Raw genomic sequence first — 20,103 nt, forward strand, 5'->3', positions numbered from 1 at the left:
CTAGAATCTAGATTATATATTCTTTGAGGTCAGAGACTATATCATTTTCTTTAACAAACTGTATTGAAATATAGCATCTATACAGAAAAGTGCACAAATAAGCATACAGCCTGGAGAACAGCCCTGTGTAACTAGCACCCGCATCAAGAAGCAGATTATTACCAGCACCCAGACACCACCTATGCCCTCACCACCCTTCCTCCAAATAACCACCCTCTTGGCTTCTAGGAATTTCAGATAAATGGAACCATGCTATATGTACTCTTCAGTGTTTGGCTTCTTTTGCTCAACATTACATGTGCGGGATTCACGTACATGTAGCAAAAGTTTGTTCATTCTCGATGTAGAGAGTTTTCCACTGTATAAATAGGGCATCATTTATCTACTCTACTGTTGATGGACATTGGGCTGTTTTCAGTTTTGGGTTATTGTGAATAGTTCTGCTATGAACATTGTATGTCTTTTGGTGAACACATGAACACATCTCGGTTGGGTATATACCTAGGAGGGGAATTGATGAGTCATATAGGATGCTATATTCAGCTTTGCTAAATATCATGTTTTCCAACGGGCCCCCCCAGCAGCGTATGGGAGCTCCAGGCGGACCACATCCTCACCAATACGTGGTGGTATTTTCTCTTTTGTTTTTGTATTTACCACCTGGTGAGTATATATTGTTCCTTCCTTATGATTTTGATTTGCTTTTCTTGATGATTAATGAGGTCGAGCACCTCTTAATGTGTTATTGGCCATTCGGATATCTTCTTTTGTGAAATGCCTGTTCAAGTCTTTTTTTTCTGTTGTATCGTCCATCTTTTTCTTATTGTTCTATAGGAATTGTTTGTATTTGCTGCCATATTTCTCTCTCTATCCCAGGCCCCCACACATTGCCCATTTTATAGCATGTGCTTAATAGCTCTTCATGTTGTTGTTGAATGAACCAGCAAGCATGGGTGGGAAAAAATACCCTTGTCAAATGAATGAGGCCTTTATATATATTTGTTTATTTTTTGGTTTATGTTAACAGCTTTATTGAGGGATAATTTACATACCAAAAAATTAACTTGTTTTGAGCGTACAATTCAATGATTTCTCAAGTTGTGCAACCATCACCACAATCCAATTTTAGAACATTGTTGTCATCCCCAAAAGAAACTCCTGCCCCTTTGCTTACTCCCTGTTCCCATTTCCAGCCCCAGGCAACTGCTAATCTATTTACTGTCTCTATAGATTTGCTTTTCCGGACATTTCGTATAAATGGAATCACACGATATGTGGCCTTTTGTGTCTGGCTTTTTTCACTTAGCATAATGTGATTGAGGTTCGCCCATGTTGTAGCATGTATCAGTGCTCCATTCCTTTTCATGGCTGAGTGAATATTCCATTGTATGGGTATACCACATCTCGTCTATCTACTCATCAGTTGACGGACATTTGGATTATTTCCACTTTTTGGCTATTATAAATAGTGCTACTATGAGCATTCACTACAAGTTTTTGTGTGGCCATTTGTTTTCATTTCTCTTAGGTAGATACCTAGGAGGGAACTGCTGGGTCATATGGCAAATTTATGTTTAACTTTTTAAGAAACTGAAACCCTTATATTTCTCTGCCATCCTTAGGCTGTTGATGGAAAGGCATGTAAGCCTGTCTTGGGTAGAAGAGAAATATTGCCAGCATATAATTATCAAATGCACAGTATTGAGAGAAAGCTAAGAAAGAGAGATGAGAGCCTGCTCTTGGGAGCATGCAGTCTCAACCAGTTGTTTTAACACCTGTGTTTATAGAGTAACTTGGCAATATGGAAAATCGGAACATGAACAGAGGTCGAAACTATCTATGCAAAATGAATTCAGGAAGGACTGAATGCCTACTTTTTGTAAGACTCAATGTTAGACTTTAAGAGGAATAGATGGAAATTCAAAACAAACATGCCATCCCTCCTCTGAGTTACTAAGAGTCTAATCAGTAAAATAAGACTTAGTGATCAAAAAAGTTAAGTAATGAAAGATTCAAATAAAAATTCAAGATGGTACTAGAAGATCAGAGGAGGAGCAAGGCAAGTGGGAAGACAGATAAGGGAGAAACTCATCTTTCCTTTGAGATCTTGTGAGAAAACAGAAACCCAGAGTGTGTGTTCCTTTAAAATTTTTGGCATCCAAAAGATGTAAGTTTCCACTTCTATTATTGCCCTGGAAATCTTAGTTCCAAAAGAAGTGTTAGATAATAAATAAGCAGGCCCATGGACTAGATAGATAATAATAATGGCTAATATTTGAGTACTTAATGTGCCAGGCATTGCTCTAAACAACTTACATGTTTACTTATTTAATCCTCTTAACAACTCTATGATATAAATACTACTGTCATCTTCTTTTAATGATGAGGAAAATGAGGCTCAGAGAGGTTAAGTAAATTGCCTAAGGGCACACAGCTGGAAAGTGGCAGAACTGAGATTTGGATACGGGGAGTCCAAAGCCTACATATTTAACCACTGACTACATTTAACCATCTCAAGTTCCATATTCCAGTTGTGTTTTTTTAACAGAATGAGTTAAGGCTCAACGTCTAAGATATTTTTCATCAACTATTTTATTTGTTTGTTTATTTATTTTAATTGAGGCATAACTGGCATGTAATATTATCTTAGTTTCAGGTGTACAACATAATTCAATATTTGTATATATTGTGAAATGATCACCACAATAATCTAGTGAACACCTGTCACCATACATAATTATAAAAAAAATTTTTCTTGTGATGAAAGCTTTTAAGATCTACTCTCTTATCAACTTTCAAATATGCAATACAGTATTATTACCTATAGTCACCATTCTGTACATTACATCCCTGTGACTTATTTATTTTCTAACTGGAAGTTGTACCTTTTGACACCCTTATTCCAGTTATGAGATGCAATCTCCCATCACAGATGGGGAGATAGACCCAAAGGTGTTCGGGGCCTTGTCTGAGGTTACTTGATTGATAAGGGATCAGGGACAGGAGTTCCACTGACTGCTAGTCCGGTCTTATTTCTAACAAGACTGGCATTGGGTATCACCAGTGAGCTCTTTCTTAATATGCTATTTGGAGATTAGCCACAAGGATGCACAAGTTTCCTGTCTCTGGCAGCTGGACTCGAGGAAGCAGCACTTGACGGATGGTCAATCCGCCAGACCTCAGTTCAAAGCCTGGTTCTGCTCTGCTGTTGATGGTGGACGAGTCATATCCTCTGGGCCCAGTTTCTCCATCTGTAAACTGGGGGCAGTAATCACCGCACCAGCTCACAGGATTACAGGAATGAAATGAAAGAATTGAAGAAATGACAGCCAGGATCAATTCTGGTGCTGCAGCAGTTTGGGGCGGGTCATTTGGAGCTGAAGTGTACGGGATGCTGTGTAGACAGATTTCTCAAGTCCACACTGGATCACAGGCTGCTCACAGGCACCATGGAGGATTCTGGGTTGCAGGAAGGCTCTGGACCATCTCCGGTACCTTGAGCCGGGCCGTGTCATCAGATATGAAGCCTGAAGACAGCCTGCTGACAGTCACATATTCCCCTGATACAGGGATTTTAGTCCTTTTTAGGACTGAATTAGGTCAGTTACTTTTAGTGACTGTTTTCTATATCAAATTTTGCAGCTGTGCTTTAAGGGACACTTAGCGGTCACCGTGGTCAAGAGTTTGTTTCCCCATGTTTCTAGCCAAGCAAGGGTTTGTGAATTTGCAGTCGATGGAATATTATAAACAATCTGCATTTGTCAACTTGCCCAAGGCCAAAGGCCAGCTGAGGCTGCTCAGGTGAGATGGCTTAGAGGCAGACTACAGCTCAGCAGTGATTCCCAAAGCTAGGGTGAACCTGGGCATTTTTTAAAGTTGTTACTCAAGTGATTCTAATGTGCAGCCAGGCTCGAGAACCGCTGATTCAAAGCATAGAACAATGTGCAAGATATTAAGGCTCTTGTTGCCCAGCCTGACTGGTTTTGTAAAGAGTATCCAGGCAAGCAAAGTGAGAGACGAGTCTAGGGGAGGTAGTGTGAGGGGCCTGAAATGCACAGACTGAGAAACGTGTACTTAATTTAATAGGCAATAGGGAGCCATGGACGGTTACTGAGCAGGATGTATGAGTAGGCAATTAGGAGAATACAGAGAGATTAAAGGGTCCAGCTATTTACACTTAGGAAATGGACTTTAGGTTTTCCTACAGAGTAGGCTAACAAAGAAACCCAGCCTTCCTTTACTTCTATACCCTCAATTCAAGGTCAGCTTCCTTCAGCACCCAGGTCCTCGGGTCCCTGGAGAGCAGGGACTTGTCCAAAAGATCTTTGTAGGTACCTGCCATCTTGCGTGGAATGTGGCAGCCTCCCACTAACGTTCATTGACTGATTGTAGATTCCTCAGCCTGGCCCATCTGTATTTCAGGAGGGCGGGTACCCTGGGCCAGCCTCCCCTGTGCATGCCAAGCAGTGGGAGCTGTTCCTCTCACTTTTCTCGTTTTTCCATTTATCCCCATCGACCTGCTTCCAATTCTACCAACTCCGACTCGGTCGCCTCCTCGCTCCGTCTCTCTGCTGTCACACGCTGCCACCTGGCTTCCCGACTCAGGCGCCAGGCTTCAAACCTGTCTCTCATCCATTGTTCAGTTTCCGGTGAGTCAAGTTCAAGCCCAGGTTCAACCACTACGGTGACGGCCACAAACATCCCCCCACAGCCACCTCGGGGGAGGCGCCCGCCCGCCACCCGGCCTACAAAACAGGCGCGGAGGGGTTTTTTCCATACTAGCAGCACTCGGTGGTTGGAGTGTGAGTGGGGAGACCCCTCCCCGGTGACCTGCCGCCTTTGAGAGGGAGCGCCCAGCCCTCAGCGGGCGTGGCCGCCCTGGTCCAGCCCCCGCCCCGCCCCCCTCGCCTCCGAGAGAGCTCCTGCTCGGCCACCCGGCCGCCAGACCCCTCTCCACGTACGCCCGGCCACTCCCTCGCCGCGGAGCCCGGCCGAGGGTGATGCTCCGGGTCCCACCTCTCCGGGGAGCTGCGCATTTCCGCGCGCCAGGGCGGCCCCGGCTCCGGCCGGCCCTCGCGGCGGCAGCCCGCGTTCCGCGTCCCCGGGAAGTTGTCTCCGGAGCCCGCGGCGCCTCGGTCTCCTCCCCCTGAGCCCCGCCCCCCTGCCCAGAGCTGGGATCTGCAAGCTGCCCGGCCCGGGGGCGTCGCCGCTTGCTCTCGGAAGCCAGCGAGTCTCCGCTTCCCTGCGCGGAGCTCACGTCCCCCCGCCTGACGGGGACCCCCGCGCACCCGGAGACGGCGCGCGCCCAGAGCGCGGGAGCCCGGAGCGCCGGGTGCCTGGGACCCCGCGGAGCCGCTGCCCAGCCCGCGGGGCTCGGCAGGGATGCAGGCTGGGCTGTGAGCCCGGGCGCCAAGGCCATGTCCGGCGCCCGCTGCCGGACCCTGTACCCCTTCTCCGGGGAGCGGCACGGCCAGGGGCTGCGCTTCGCCGCCGGCGAGCTGATCACGCTGCTGCAGGTCCCGGACGGCGGCTGGTGGGAAGGCGAGAAGGAGGACGGGCTCCGCGGCTGGTTCCCGGCGAGCTACGTGCAGTTGCTGGAGGTAAGGGGCGAGGGCCGGAGGCCGGGGGCTGGAAGACCCGGGGCTCCGTCCTCGGCGCGTTCGCATACCTGTTGCCTGCACCAAGGATGCAGGAGCCGTCCCTGTACCGGGGGCGCCCCGGGGCCAGCCGGGGGCAGTTGCTGCGCGCCCGACCAGTAGCTCCGCGCTCCCGGGGGCGACGAAAGCAGCAGGCGCCCTTTGGGGCGTGGGCAGCGCAGGGATCGCCCCCTGAGCGCTCCGCGGCCCGGCCTCCCGAGCACGTCGTGGGCGCCCTGAGGAAGCGAGAACTTGTTGCCTGTGTGAGTTCTGGAACGGACGGGCGCCTTCCCGCAGTGGCAGGGGCCGGCGAAGGGCTGCCGAGACCGGCGCTCTAGGGAGGAGGTATGGAGGATTGGGGATCGGAAAAGTGGCACCCATTCGGCCCCGCAGCCCCGCGTCTCAACTCGGGAGCTCGGAGCCTGCCGACCCGTGGACGGTCGTGCTGCCCCGGGTCAGGCTCCCTGGCCGCCTCGGGCCGCCCACTAGCTGGTCAGCTGAGCTCCCTGGCCACCAGCCTGAGCCTCGTCAGCAGGCTTGATTCAGGGGTGCCCCAGCCCCCAGGCAGCGCCCCCTCCCCTGCTCCAGCTCCCCGAGTCTTAGGTTCAGAACCTGAAAGTGGCTTGTTCCTGGGGTTCTGGCCTGGCCCCAGGGCTACACAGGACCTGCTGAGCCAAGTTGGCTGGCTGTTTATTGTCTGGGTGACAGTTGGGAGGCCTCGCCGTCCTCTAATCGCTGAGCTCATGGTCACAACCTGAGTGGGATCCGAAGTTTCTAAAGTCCTTTGGCGGGGGGTAGGCTGGGGGGGAGTGACCTTACAGGCCATCTCCTTTAGTAAAAGCCTGCCCAACCCAGGCTTGTTGTAAAGACTAAATAAGTGGTTACCCACAATTGGGTAAGTATACAGAACCGTTCTGGTAAAAGACTGCCCAAATCATGGAGACTGAATTTATTTATAATTTGACCCCCGACCTACTTCACAAAGAACAAAGTAGCAAATTTTGACTGGAAATGCTCAGGGGCACTCAAAAAAAAAAAAAAAAAAAAAGAAAGGGGTGAAATGGTTATGGGTGAGTTTGCCTGAGCAGTATCCTGTGGAAATATTATCATAAATAGAGCCTGGCCTCATAGAGGTACATTATGTTTCTTTCAGGTCCAGAGGAGAACCACAAAATCCCTCCTAAATGGATTAGTAGCATTTGAGCAAAGTTTAGGCTGGAAGGAGCTGTCAGCAGAGTATGTTCCGGAAGCCTTTGGTTCTGTATTTTGAGAAACCTGTGTGCATAGGGGAGGCTCAGATGTGTTCCTCAGCTTTCCCAGTTCCTTTTCTGAGATTCAGATGTGAAAGAAAGCAGCGTATGGCTTCTTATGAAGACCTGGAGCCTCCTTGTTTCTAGCTTGAAAGTCCTGGAAAGACTGCTATTTTAGAATTCCTCTGGTGGCCACACTTTTCCAGGAAATACTGATGGAAATTTGGCTGTTGGATGTCTGTGCGGTGAGGAGGGTCCCTGGCTGGACTCAGCCAGCTGTGTTTTGGCGGGGGGTGAGGCTGGTGGGTTTGTAGGCTGTGTTAGCGGGAGTGGAGTCACCCTGCCTTTTCTTCCTGGGGGGAAAAGGAGGCTGCAGCAGACTCGGGGGACCAGCAGAATGATCAGCTGGGACCGTCTTGGGTGTGTCAGGCAGTCCCGTGACACATGCCTGTTTAGGAAATCTCTGGTGCCTGAGGGCCCTTCAAACAACTCCCAACCAGTGACGTGCAACAGAAGCACCCCACTGTGTGAGCAGTGCCACCAGAGGGGCTTCCATTTGTTGAGCGACTATTAGGCAGGAGGCATGGTACATACATGTACCATGTGACATGGGAATTGACACCAGTTCCCCTGGCAGCTCTGTGAAGGGGGAGGCACTCTCCCCATTTTACAGGCAAGCAAACTGAAGATGAGAGGTGAAAGCAATTGCCCAAGGAGCAATGCTTGGGTATTTGGTTAGGAGATCAGATTGCTGAATATTACCCCTGTGCCTGTGTCTCTTTTAAACATGATAGCCTGGGCTCAGCTGTGTTAAAAGGCAAGTGAGGGAAGGGTCTGGATCCTTGTGGGAAAGGGTAAGTGCAGCCCCCAAGGTCAGCACGCTGGTGACAGCATCCCTAAGGGGAGGCTGAAATACTGGGGCTAAACTGAGGGCAGCTGCGCCTTCCCACTTGAAGCAGCTCTCCTGCTAACCCTCAAGTTTGATTTCACTCTGAGGCTGCTGGTTTTCCCACAGGTGGAGGCAGGGGTGGGCCTGAGCCCTGGGACTCTTCAAAGACAAAGCAGATTTATTTTCGACAGGGAGGATCATAGATCAGGCCCTTTGTGTCTGGGAACCTTGTACGTGAGCAGGCTGGACCAGGGTAGGGATGGAGGATATGCGGGTAGAGTCCCTTGGGATGGGGTGAGTCCTCAAAGACAGACTGGGTTAGTGGAGAATGCAGAGCTCCCAAGGGAGTCACGCTGGTGGACTGGCCAGCATATGGAGTCATGAGCTAGAGGAGCACCAGCTGGGTGTTCATCAAGGCTGGGAGTTAGTGCAGAAGCCAGGAGGCCAGAGAAAGGGGCCGTAGATCCTGGAGGTGGGTAAACCTCACGGGATGTCTACTAGTGGGGTGCCTGGCACTGAGCTTGCTGGGGGCATGGAGTTCAGAAGGCTAGGGGATTGTTGGGGATGCAAGTACAGACAGGATGGACCACAGCAGCCTCCTGGGGGAGGAGTGGGATGGTGCGCGCATAGCTGAGAATGGCACCTCCGGTGGAATCCCCACCCAGTGTACCTCTGCTCTCTGGTGGAAAGAGTGATACCAGGAAACCCCATCTTGGTGGAAGGGTGCTAAAGGTCGAGAGCAGTATGTGCAAAATCGACACTCCTCAAGGGTTTCTTCATTGTTCATGTGCAAAAAGGGGAACTGAGAGGCCCTGGCTTTGCAGAAAGCATATCCTGTGGTGGGGAGTTGGGCGCCAACTCTGAGAGGGCTGAAAGATCTGCCCTGGCGGCCAGCCAGCCCCTGGAGAGAGGCCAGTTTGGTGGAGATTCTGGTCCTGGTTACTGGGGAAATCTCTTTGGTCAAGATTCCAAGGAAATGGTGGAACGATGCACCCTTCCAGAGGGCGGCTCCCAGGAAAACCTCAGCCCACGCAGAGAAGTGTGGAGGGCCCCCTTGGGCTCAAGGACTGGCCACAAGGATCCTAGCTATTCAGGGGATGGTGGAGCCTTCCAGAGGGTGCCGGGAGGAGGGAACCAGCTACTCCCAGAAAAGGGAGGAGGCCTAAAGGTAAGACCCATAGCTGCCTATGAGATATAAAGGCCCTTAGATAATAACAACCAGAAAAATCTTTCTTAAGGGTGTCTTCAGGCCTGAAGAGGGAGAGGAGCTGAGAACTCCTCTAAAATTTGGGAGTCATGGTCAAGGAGGAGCTGAGGCGATGAGGGAGACCTGAGATGGGGATGGAGGCTGCGGGAGCATGTTCTGCCAGCTCCAAGCCCGGCCTGAGTTCACCTCCATAGACTTGGAGGCCCTGTAGGGGAGATTCCTACCAGACTTCTTGGGTGCATGGAGGCTGAGAAACAGCTCCTGGGGAAGGTAGATAGAGGGGGAGCCCAGATCTCCATCCCCAGGGGAGAGCTGAAGAATCAGATGTAGTCCAGTTGCTGGACAGGTCCAGTGGCTGGAGGGCCGAACTTTGGCCCAGGAATTCCTTGTGGCCTACTCTTACCTTGAATGGAGAGAAGAAACGAGGGACCTGGAAGATACTATAAAACATCTGCAAAAACCCCCAGAGCTTTTGGGAAACAATTGTGGAGGGTAATAAGATTGGAATGCAAACACAACAGAGCTTTCCTTGACTGAGGTGCTGTTCTTAGAATCCATGGTCTGGCTGCAAGGTCTGGACCTCAGAGGTACTGACAGAAAAATAGGATGATGTTCCCCAGCAGAACAAGATGGCCACAGAGGGTCACCCTTGAACTTGATCTCCTTCTCTTTACCTTCTCTTCTCCCATTTTGGGTTCACGTGATTTGTGCTGCAGGAGTTTACAAGGTGTGGCTGTGGGAGAGAGATGCTGAGCTGGTGAAGTGGGCTGTGCTGTGGATAAGTAAGGAATGATGTTTTATCTATTGCTATGTAACAAGCCACCCCAGAACTTCGTATCATGAAACAACCATTTATTATTATCTCACACAGTTTTTGTGGGTTGATGGGGCTCAGCTGGGTGGTTCTTCTGCTGGTCTGTCTTGGTGTCTCTCATGCATTTGCAGTCAGATGGTGGCTGGGGCTGGGGTCCTGGAGGTTCAGCTGGGCTGGAACCTCCAAAAGGGCATTTTCACTCATGCATCTGGTACCTTGGTCTTCTTCCACGTGGCCTTTCTCTTTGCGTGGTATCTCATACTCCAGGGCCTTTTCACGTGTCTTTCTCTTCAGCAGGGTAGTTGGAATTTTCATATGGTAGCTGGCTTCCAAGAACGCAAAAGTGCAAATTGCCAGGCCTTCTTAAGGCTTAGGCTCAGAACTGGGACATTCTATTGGCAAAGTGAGTCACAGGACCAGTTTAGATTCAGTGTGGGAGGCAGGTGCACACAGGTGTGGATATAGGGAGTCAAGGTTCATTGAGGGCCATTTTGTAGACTGGCCATCTCAGAAGTGTAGGGAGGACATACACGGGACAGATGATTCATTAGAGGGGGAGCATTGCCAGGCCAGCCTGATGAGAAGAGAAAGATCCCCCAGAGGGAGGCGGAATCCAGGAGACTTGGCCATTCTGCTAGGAAATTCCCCATCGCCATCCTTGGATTTTCTTTTAAAAAAAGACGCCAGGGATTTCTTTATAAAGGCCACATGATAAATGATGCAGCCGAATTTGAAACCAGATTTTCCTGTTCCTAAAGCCTAAGTCTGTCCACTGGGCCATTGACATACCAGTCCACCTTCTTCAGGGCTGGGCTATTTGGTGCTGGTTATTAATAGACATAGTGTATCCGAGCTACCTGGCATCTAGTAGCTGCTTGATATGTCACACAAATTGATTTTAATACAGGGCCTTTCTTTCCGTAATGTGAAAATTACCTAAAATGGGTGTGACCTCGTCCCTCACGCCAATATTTTTTAAAGTGGTCATCAGCTCTGTTCACAAAAGGTGTAATTAGTGCTGGTGGCTCGCAGAGTACAGTGTGATTGTGACCGCAAAGACCAAGGTGCCTCCTGCCATCTTCACTAAGTCATTCTGCCCTTTGCTTTGGGGGCTATGGCCTGCATTTGTAGCGCCTGCCGTTTGAAAATCTACCTTTGGCCCACCCCTCTGTCCACCTCTGCTCAGGAGGAGCCTCCCCCGTCTTCACTGCAGTGTGCTGGTCTGGTCAAGTGGCCACCCCACAGGACTTCAAAGCAGTGAGCAGGGCTTATGGGTTCTATGGATTCGGGGCATTTTCACAAAAGTTCCCTTAGCAACAAGTCAGCAGGAATCCCTGACATCTGTTACCACCACGTGGATCCCCGCCGTCCATTATCACCTGGAAACGTGAATGAAACGCTGACCTTCTTGTATTCTTTTCAGCCTGAAAAAGCCCACCTTTTATCTGTCAGCCTGGTCAACTTCATCTATGAGCATAGATGCTGGTACCCACTTCGCTGGTGAAAGAAAATGTTTGGTAAGCCAGGAAGCCTGTATACACGTCAGATGTTAGGATTTTTATCAGGCCACTCCGGGGGACTTTGTTCTCCCAGCTTGCTCCCTTATTACTCACAGCAGCAAGGCGACACATGACAGCCTTTCTATCTAACAGAATGTCAGGACCGATCCCTGTACTTAATTGCAAAATTAGTATATTCCTCTCTCTCCACAATGGCAAGCCTTCTGGGGTAGTGTTTATGCCTATGGAGGGAAGTGGAAACGGTGGCCAGCAGGTCGGCCTGGCTCGTCCTTTGGTAGACCAGAGCGTGGAGTGACATTGTGGAGGTTTAGTTGCAACGGGTGTATGAGTTGTGAGAGGATTTTGTGGATTCATAAGAGGCCTCACCCACCTCCTCCTTTTACATTTCGTATCTCCCCTGTCTACCATCTGATAAAGGTTTGCTTTATTAGGTTAACTTCCTGGTTCATTCCATTGACCTCTCTTCTGGAGCTGGTATCGAGATTCAGTCCCCAAACTAAACTCATAATCTTTCTTTTCTCTTCACTGCCTTCTACCCCACCCCCATCGTAGTGAATGTCACCACCATCGATCTATCCATCACGTCCCCTGACACTGCCCCCTCGGACCTGTCCTCTCCTGTTCATTAGGTTAGCAAGCCTTGTCTGTTCTCCCTTGGAAACATTTCTCGAAGCCTTCTCTTTCTTAACTTGCAGTGGCAAACTTTTTCTGTAAAGGGCCAGGAAACATTTGAGGCTTTGTGGGCCAAGAGGCAAAATCGAGTTCGAGCTGTGTCACTGGGATTTGCAGTGCGCCAGAGTGGTGAGAAGCCGGGAGAGCCCCAGATGGTCCCTGTCACAGCTGCTCTGCTGTGCACTGGGGCGCGAAGGCAGCCATAGATGATCTGAAACCAATGGGCGTGGTTGTGTTCCAATAAAACTTTATTTATGGATGCTGAAATTCAAATTTGTTATAATTTTCATGTGCCAAGCAGTATTATTATTCTTTTGCTTTGTTTTCAACCATTTAAAGATGTAAAAGCCATTCTTAGTTTACGGGCTGTATGTAGTTTTCCAATCCCCATTCCAAAGTTGATCATTTGTTCATTCGCCAGTCCCTAAGTGGGTGCTATGATGGGCTGTGAGCACTGTTGTGAGTCCTGGAGGTAAAGTAGTGAAAGACACAGAAAAGAAGCTTACCTTTTAGTTGGGGAGATAGTAAATGAGCAAACAAACAAAAAAAAACACAACAAGATAATTTCAGAGTGGTATGGGGCCAGTAAAACAGCGTACTGTGATAGAGTGGGGGTATGGGGTGCAGGAGGGGGTTTGAGAAGACTGTCAGGGAAGGCTTCTCAAGGGAGGTGAGATTTGAGCAGAGACCTGAACGATGCAAAGGAGCCAGCCATGTGAGTATCTGGGGGCAAATAATTTGAGGCAGAGGGTACTACGAATGTAGATAACCCTGAAGAAGTAGTGTGTTTGATATATTTGAGAGAACCAGAATATTCCAGAATGGTTAAAGAGCAGTGAGCTAGGGCAAGAGAGGGTGGGATGTGACAGAGAAAGAGGCAGGTAGGTTGGATAGTTGTCCTCCCCTCCCCAATATATGTAACTTTATTTTTCTATAAGAATTTAATTTGTATTTTGATTCCCTATTCTGCATGGTGGAAGAAATATACTGTCAAATAATCTGGGATTTCTTGCTCTTTCCCCAGGTTTGCATTTATGTTCTGGGGAACTTAACTAAAAACAGCATCATTCCAAGGGCCCAACTGCTTCTCTATGTCATTTGGGCATCTGCTGAGCTGTCCTCCCCCTGTGTGTGTCTCTGTTGTCTATCCATGCAATTGCCAGAGAGTCTCCTGTCTGAAGGGTCCCTCCATCTGGAGCTCTCTCCTCTCCTTCTCAGGGATTTTTGGGAGGAAGGGTATTCTCTGACGCTGTAAGGCTTCTTCCGCCTCCACTGGTGAGCTGGTAAATGTTTAACAACCAGCTCTGGGGGTGGAGGATGGAGAGAGGGAAGTCCTGATTTGTAGCATTTGCAAATTTCCGGGGTGTTAAATACTCCTAACGTGGCTGATTTCAAGCTCCTAATGATTTTTTTAATTGAATACATTTGACGTATAACATTGTGTAAAGTTAAGGTGTACAACGTGTTAATTGGATACATTTATATATTGTAATATGATTGTTGTTGTAGTGATATTTAGCACCTCCATCACATTACGTAATTATCCTTTCTTTTTATGGTTGGTAGGTAGTTTTCTCTGTGGAGCAGAAGCCTTTGGTTTGATGGAGGGGATGGATGCTCGGATTTGTTTTAGAAAGCTCATCTAGACCGTAGTGTGGAGATGGCTGTGAATAGGGTGGGAAGGGATGCAAGGAGACCAGTTAGGAGCTCAGAGCGGCATGGTGGAAGTGGAGATGGTGACAAGTGGATGGATTTGGCAGGTTGGATCAAAAGAACCTGCTGGTGGATTGACTGTGGGGCGAGGGGCCTCGCCTCTTGCGGATCAGTTACGATGTACTTTCCCTGCTGTATTGTCCTCATCTATGAATCATTTGTTCTGCCTCCAGAGACCTCTGCCTTCAAAAATGAGGTAAAAGGCAAATAAAAATTGGGGAAAAGCTAATGTCCTTAATGCAGAAAGTGCTTTTATAAATTATTTAAAAAAACAAAAACAAAGGAACACATCAGTGTAAGAATGGGCAAAGAACTTGGAAAGACACTTCAGAATAATAGGTAAACAAAGTCGTCAGCATATTCAGTCTCACCAGTAATCAAAGAATTGCAATTTTTAAAAAAGATACTGTTAATGAAAACCGTCAAAAGAAAAAAAAAGAATAAGTATTGGCAAGGGTGTAGGAAAAATTGTCATATGCTCCCTGGAGGGTAATTTGGCAATATACCTTAAAACCATAACAACGTATGTGTCCTCTGATGCAGCAATTCCGCTTCTAGAAATGTGGACTCAGGAAGCATCTGATAGGCAAGCCGTAAGCATCAGAATGCCCATTACAGCACTGTTTCTAATACAGGGCACATTGGCCACACCCTAACTGTCCACCAGGAGGAACTGGTTAAAATAAGGTTTACCCGTGCTTAGCACAAGGTCAGACATGCAGAAAGGGCTCAGTAACTATACTGCAGCTGAATTTTAAAAATAAAAAATTTTGGTCAATGAAGCTAAGTGTTTTCATGGAGTTAACATAGTTCAGATTTCGCCTTATGACGAGGCAAAAAGAGATTGTGTGTCCAGGAATGAATTCCTTTTTTAAAGAAGGGACTGTGTATGCCGTGTATTCTGTAAGTATCCTTTTGAAGAAAGATAGGTTGAAGGAAGACTTGCTGGCCCAGCGCCATGTTCTTTTAAATATCCTCAACAACAGCAAATCTTTGTCTTTCGAGGGGTAGATCTGATTTTTTTGGAAACAGCCAAAATTCATTTGGAGCCAAGTCTGGTGTGTCTGTACATGTGACTGTCTATCACCTTGTTGCAAAAAGGATTTAAAGCAGCTTACCAAAAAGCATACGGTACAATAAGATAAAAGCATAAATACTTGAGGAAATCTGGGGAAAGAAGAAAATAGGATGACTGTTGGAGTGAAGAGGGTAATTGAGTTAAGTAATGCTGTTCAGGATTTAAAAAGAAGTCCTACCCTCAAGTAGTGATGAGTTTGAGCAGTTCTCAATGGGGAGTGACAGAAATGTTGTGCAAATGGCAGCATTGTGTTCATATGTGCTGTATTAGTCGGGATGGGTTAGGATATGCTGCTGTAACAAACAACCCTCAGGGGTTAAAACAACACAGGTTTGCTCCTTTCTCGTGCTGCAAGTCTGTTGCAAGTTGGTTTGGGGCTGCAAGACCCTCCAGGACCCAGGATGATGGAGTAACCACTAACTGGAATCTTGCCAGTGACCGTGTTAAACAGCACGTGGTTCTTAAAGCTTCTTCTTGGAAGTGACACATGACATTTGTGCTCATATTTCATTGACTAAAGCAGAGCCACACCTAACTTCAAGTGGTTGGGAAAACGCAATCCTACCTCGTGCCCAGAAGGAGAAAAGGAGGAAGCTGTCTATATGCAGACAGCTCCGTTGACCACCACATGTGTACTCACTCAGGGATGCCCCAGTTCTGGTCCCTTTCAGTCTCAGTATTTTACGGCCCTACCTAGAGCAGTGCTTCTCAAACTGCTTTCAGTGCTTCTAAAGCAACATGAGTTCCCTGGATCTTGTGGGATACAGATTCTGGCTCAGTAGGTCTGGGATGGGCCCGAGATTCTGCGTGTCTGACGAGCTCCCAGTGCTGCAAGGACTTCAGCCGCAGCGCAGGCCTCAGCAGGTGCCCTTAGCTCCTGAGAGCCAGGATGAACTCGTATTGTTCTTTTGAATCAGCTTCCCCCTCCCTCAAGCTATCCTGGCATCTCCCACACTGCAGGGCACACTGCTACATACTTGGCTTACACTTGGCCTGATCCCACACTTCCTATGATTTTTTTCTTTGCGTTAAATACACCTGTCACAACTTTTGGTTCAACAAAAACAAATATTTATATTTGAGCACTTACTATACGCCAGGTTCTCCGCGAGGCTCAGCGGATACAGCCAAGACAGGGAGCTGAGGTTAGCAGCCCTCAGGATGTGCTGTCCCTTCCAGGGTGACTCTGGCAGGTGACCTCTCTAAGAGACTTCAGTTTGACCCTTGTTCTGTTGCACTGAAAGCCCTTCCAGACATTTAGCATCCAATTGTTCTTTCTCAGATGCCTTAATTCCTCCTCTTTTCTCATTTGCTTGTCAAATGCACCAGAACTCCGGGATTAGTCAACAAAAAACTAATTAAGTTGTAAAAACTCTTTAGAGATATTTTAAAAATTCTACAGAAATAAGTCCTTGTCCTAATTTAATCATGACAGAGGATCCTTATTTTAGCGGTGGCTCATGGAAAGTGTCATCGAGGCATTTGTTTTTGGTTCGTAATATAATTTAGAAATAGAAATAGGAAGTTGGAGTCTATGGTTCTCATTTAGCAAGTGTTTTATTGATAAATAGCTACAAGCCTTTGTTGTGCTTGGAGTGAAAAATAAAACTGCTGTTTTTGATAATCAAGGACATACTCAACACAAGATCCACTCATGTGTTAGTCAGTCTAGTATTTTCATATTATGAAGAAGGTTCTGGATACCTGGGGCCTGTCTCCTCGTGTTGGCACATGGAACCTGTCTGTACATCATGACTGTGCAGGCTGTTAAGACCAGCACTTCTCAAACATTAACGTGCATGCAGATCACATGGGGCTCTTGTTGAAATGCAGATTTGGATTTAGTAGGACTGGGGTGGGGCCCAAGACTCTGCATTTCTAACCAGCTCCCAAGTGATGCCGATGCTGCTAGTCTGTGGTCCGTGGTCCCCAATTTGAGTAGCAAAGCATCTGAGTACCCTAAGGGGTTTTTAAGTTTGCAAGTCATGATTAAATCCTGGAATTAGATTGGATTTAGTTTACTTTTCTTTAGTGGATTATGTGAGGTTTATGTGAGGCTACTCAGGGTCATGGAAAGAACACAGGTTTTGGAATTGGCCTTCTCTTTGAGTCTGTTTAATCTGAAGACAGAGATATGGAGGTGGTAAAAAGGTAGGATGGGGGAGGGTGGCGGCTGGTGTTCCTATTTGCCCAGAGGGCTTTCTCGATCACCACGTGGAGGTGGGGCTCAGGAATGCTCTACTGGGGCCAGGACCAGAAGCTGGCTGTGGAAGAAGAAAGGCTGAGGGGCCGAGTGGTGAGTAACATGAGCATGACAGCCCCAGGGTCTTGACTGCGGTATGAACATAATGTCAGAGAGAGAGCCCGGGATGGTCTTGCCACATACCAACAGTGTTAGGAAATCCGTGCAGCGGGGACATGGCCCCCACATCTCTAGGCAGTTTATCAGTCCAAGGGGGTGCTGGATGCCCTGTGTGGCTTGGTTTCTGGGCTGGAATGTGAGCCGCACAGCTAACCCTGGGCTGGACTGCTCGGACCATGTTCAAGGGCAGGGGCAGGACCTCCCCCGATGTGGGCTGCAGAGGGTGGGGCAGGAGTGTGGCAGCTCTGGGTTTAAATCCTGGCTCAGCCCCTGCTGGCTGTGAGACTCTGGGCAACTTGCAGAATCTTTCTAAGTTTCTTAGGGCTCCTGTGAGGGTCACCAGCACCTTGGACACACTCTGTCAATGGAGTTCACATCCCACGTGTTCTGGGGATCATGCCAAGTTGAATGCTGCGAGCTGCCAGTTAACTGGGGCTTCCACTGTGGGGCTGCCTCTGAGGTCATAGTGCAAGACTGTCCCTTCTGACCCGTGGGCACAGATCACCTGGGCATCCTATTAAATTCAGATTCAGATTCAGAAGGTCTGGGGTGGGCGCGAGAGTCTGCATTTCTAACAAGCTCCCAGAAGATGCTGCTGCTGCTGGTGTTGGGCCCACTCTTTGAGTAGCAAGACTGTAGAGCACTTTTTGGGGGGTTTTCAGGACACAGGTTCTACTAATTAAAGCAAGTCGCGCTGCGGCTGCTGGCCAGTTCTAGTTGATTTGAAACTGCTGCCTAATGGTTGCTGTTGCTTGGGCCTGGCTAATTAGTCTTAATTGCTTCTTACCTGGGTCTGATGGGCCTCTGACTGCCCCGACCCTCCCAGAAGAGGCTCTTCTTGTAATGAGGAAAAGGTTGTTTGTCGGGTGAGGTGAAATGCAAGAGGTTGCTGAAGGACTTGAGCATTCCTTTTCATCTTTGCCTGGTCCTGGAGTAAAGGAAAGGTTTGTTGCAAGGGGCTGGGTGGAAATTCTCTTTTTAAAGTGCTGTGGGGCTCAGAAGCTAATCCTGGGCTGGTGTTCTAGGGCTCGAAGCTGGAGATGGTGGTAGCGCCACAAAGCAGGCGGCTCCTGCAGCCCTTGGATGGAACCCTCAGGTCTGCACCGCTCCGAACTTGACCTCTCTCTTCTTCTCTTGCTGGGATTACTGCCCTGGCCCCTAACAGCAGTGGCCACCGCCTTTATCCCTTGGTGATGTCCATTCTGCGTAGTAACGCACATTGATTTTTCTAGCCAGTATCTGATCACGGAATGCTCCTGTGTAAGACCTTCCGTAGGTTTTTCATTGCCTTTACAGTATAAAATGCCTTAGCTTTGTGTGCAAGGTCGTTCATGACCTGGCCTCTGCCTGCCTTCTCAGCTGCGTATTTAGCCGTTTCTTCACGTGCACAATGTTATCAAAACCACGTGGAACCCCCTGGTTCTGGGTTGCAACTTTGCTTTCTTGTGCTGTGTCCTTGCACATGGCGTTTCTTCTCCCAGAAGTAACCTTCCTCCCCCATCCGCTTTTTTACTCCCACTGCTTTTTCTTTTTATTTTAACGGCTCTATTGAGATATAACGCACATACCATTGAAAGTGTGCAATTCAGTGATTTTTTTAGCATATTCATGGAGTTGTGCAACCATTATCGTGGTCAATTTTAGAGCGCTTTCATCACCCCTTCCCCATTAGCAGTCACTCCCCATTTCCTGCCAACAGTCCAGCCCTAGATGACCACTGATATACTGTCTGTCCTATTCTGGACATTTCATATAAATAGAATCATATAATTTGTGGCCTTTTGTGCCTGGCTTCTTTCACTTTGCATAATGTTTTCAAGATTCAGCAATGTTGTAGCATAAATCAGTACTCCATTCCTTTTTATGGCTGAATAATATTCCATTGTATGGATATGCATACATTTATTTATCCATCGGTTGATGGACATTTGGGTTATTTCTCCTTTTTGGCGGTTATGAATAACACTCCTACGAATGTTTGTGTACAAGTTTTTGCATGGACATATGTTTCAATTCTCTTGGGTATATGCCTAGAAGTGGCATTGCTGGGTCATATGGTAACTCTGTGTTTAATAATTTGAGAAGCTGCCCGACTGTTTTCCAAAGCAGCGACACCGTTTTACGATCCTGCCAGCAATGTATGAGAGTTCCAATTTCTCTGTCTCCTCACCAACACTTGTTATTATGTGTCCTTTTCGTTATAGCCATGCTGGCGGATGTGAAAAGGTATCTCATTGTGGTTTTGGTGTGTATTTCTCTGATGGCTAATGATATTGAGCATGTTTTCATGTGCTTATCGGTGGTTTGTGTATCTTCTTTGGAGAAATGTCTGTTCAGATCCTTTGCCCATTTTTAACTGGGTTATACATTTTTTTTTGGCTATAGTCTCTTTTCTCTTTAGCCAGAGGAACTTGTTCTCATTTCTTGGCTTTGGCGTTAATCTCCTGGGAAGGCTCTGCTGACACAACTCCCTGCATCCTTCTAGACCTCATGGCGCTCACCCCTCTGTACTGGAACTGTCTGTGCCCTCACTACATCGTCGATTTTTCGAGGTCAAGGATTGGGTCTCTGATCTTTATAGACTTAGCCCTTAGCACACAACCAGGCATAGGCACCCGATTGAAAAAATAAAGGACCATAGTTCAGTCATTTCAACTATAATAACACTGATGAATACAAGATTCTGCCATGATTGTTATTTGGCTTCACATTGGAAAAAAAGAAACAGTAAAGAGTTTGCAGAGTGACACTCTGACAGAACCCCTGTTCCCCACCCAGGCACCTTACCCATATGGCTGTGGGTAACAGGAGAGATTGAGGAAGAGAGTGTGCTGACTCGGAGCAGAACATCCCCGGTGTGGGAGCAAATAACCCGGATTACATGAAGTAGGATTGTCATCTTGTATGCAAAGGGCAGCCACCCATTATTATTTCCTGCTGGAGAGAAAAACAGGTGTTGAGG

General features: G+C 48.0%; 1 protein-coding gene across 2 annotated transcripts in view; it reads left to right on the forward strand.

Moving 5' to 3' along the window:
- The first annotated feature begins 4,954 nt into the window (after positions 1 to 4,954).
- Positions 4,955 to 20,103, forward strand: part of GAS7 (growth arrest specific 7) — a 223,727-nt gene continuing 208,578 nt past the window's right edge. The window contains exon 1 of one of the 2 annotated variants that reach the window (XM_087440421.1): positions 4,955 to 5,600. In XM_087440421.1, coding sequence (XP_087296547.1) covers positions 5,418 to 5,600 — 183 coding nt within the window. In that variant the 5' untranslated portion in view covers positions 4,955 to 5,417. The remainder of the gene's footprint in view (positions 5,601 to 20,103) is intronic. The other variant, XM_004433061.3, reaches the window with a different exon arrangement.

This window comes from Ceratotherium simum, chromosome 16, assembly GCF_057802395.1.
Source record: "Ceratotherium simum simum isolate JZ-2026a chromosome 16, ASM5780239v1, whole genome shotgun sequence".
NCBI classification, from domain to species: domain Eukaryota; kingdom Metazoa; phylum Chordata; class Mammalia; order Perissodactyla; family Rhinocerotidae; genus Ceratotherium; species Ceratotherium simum.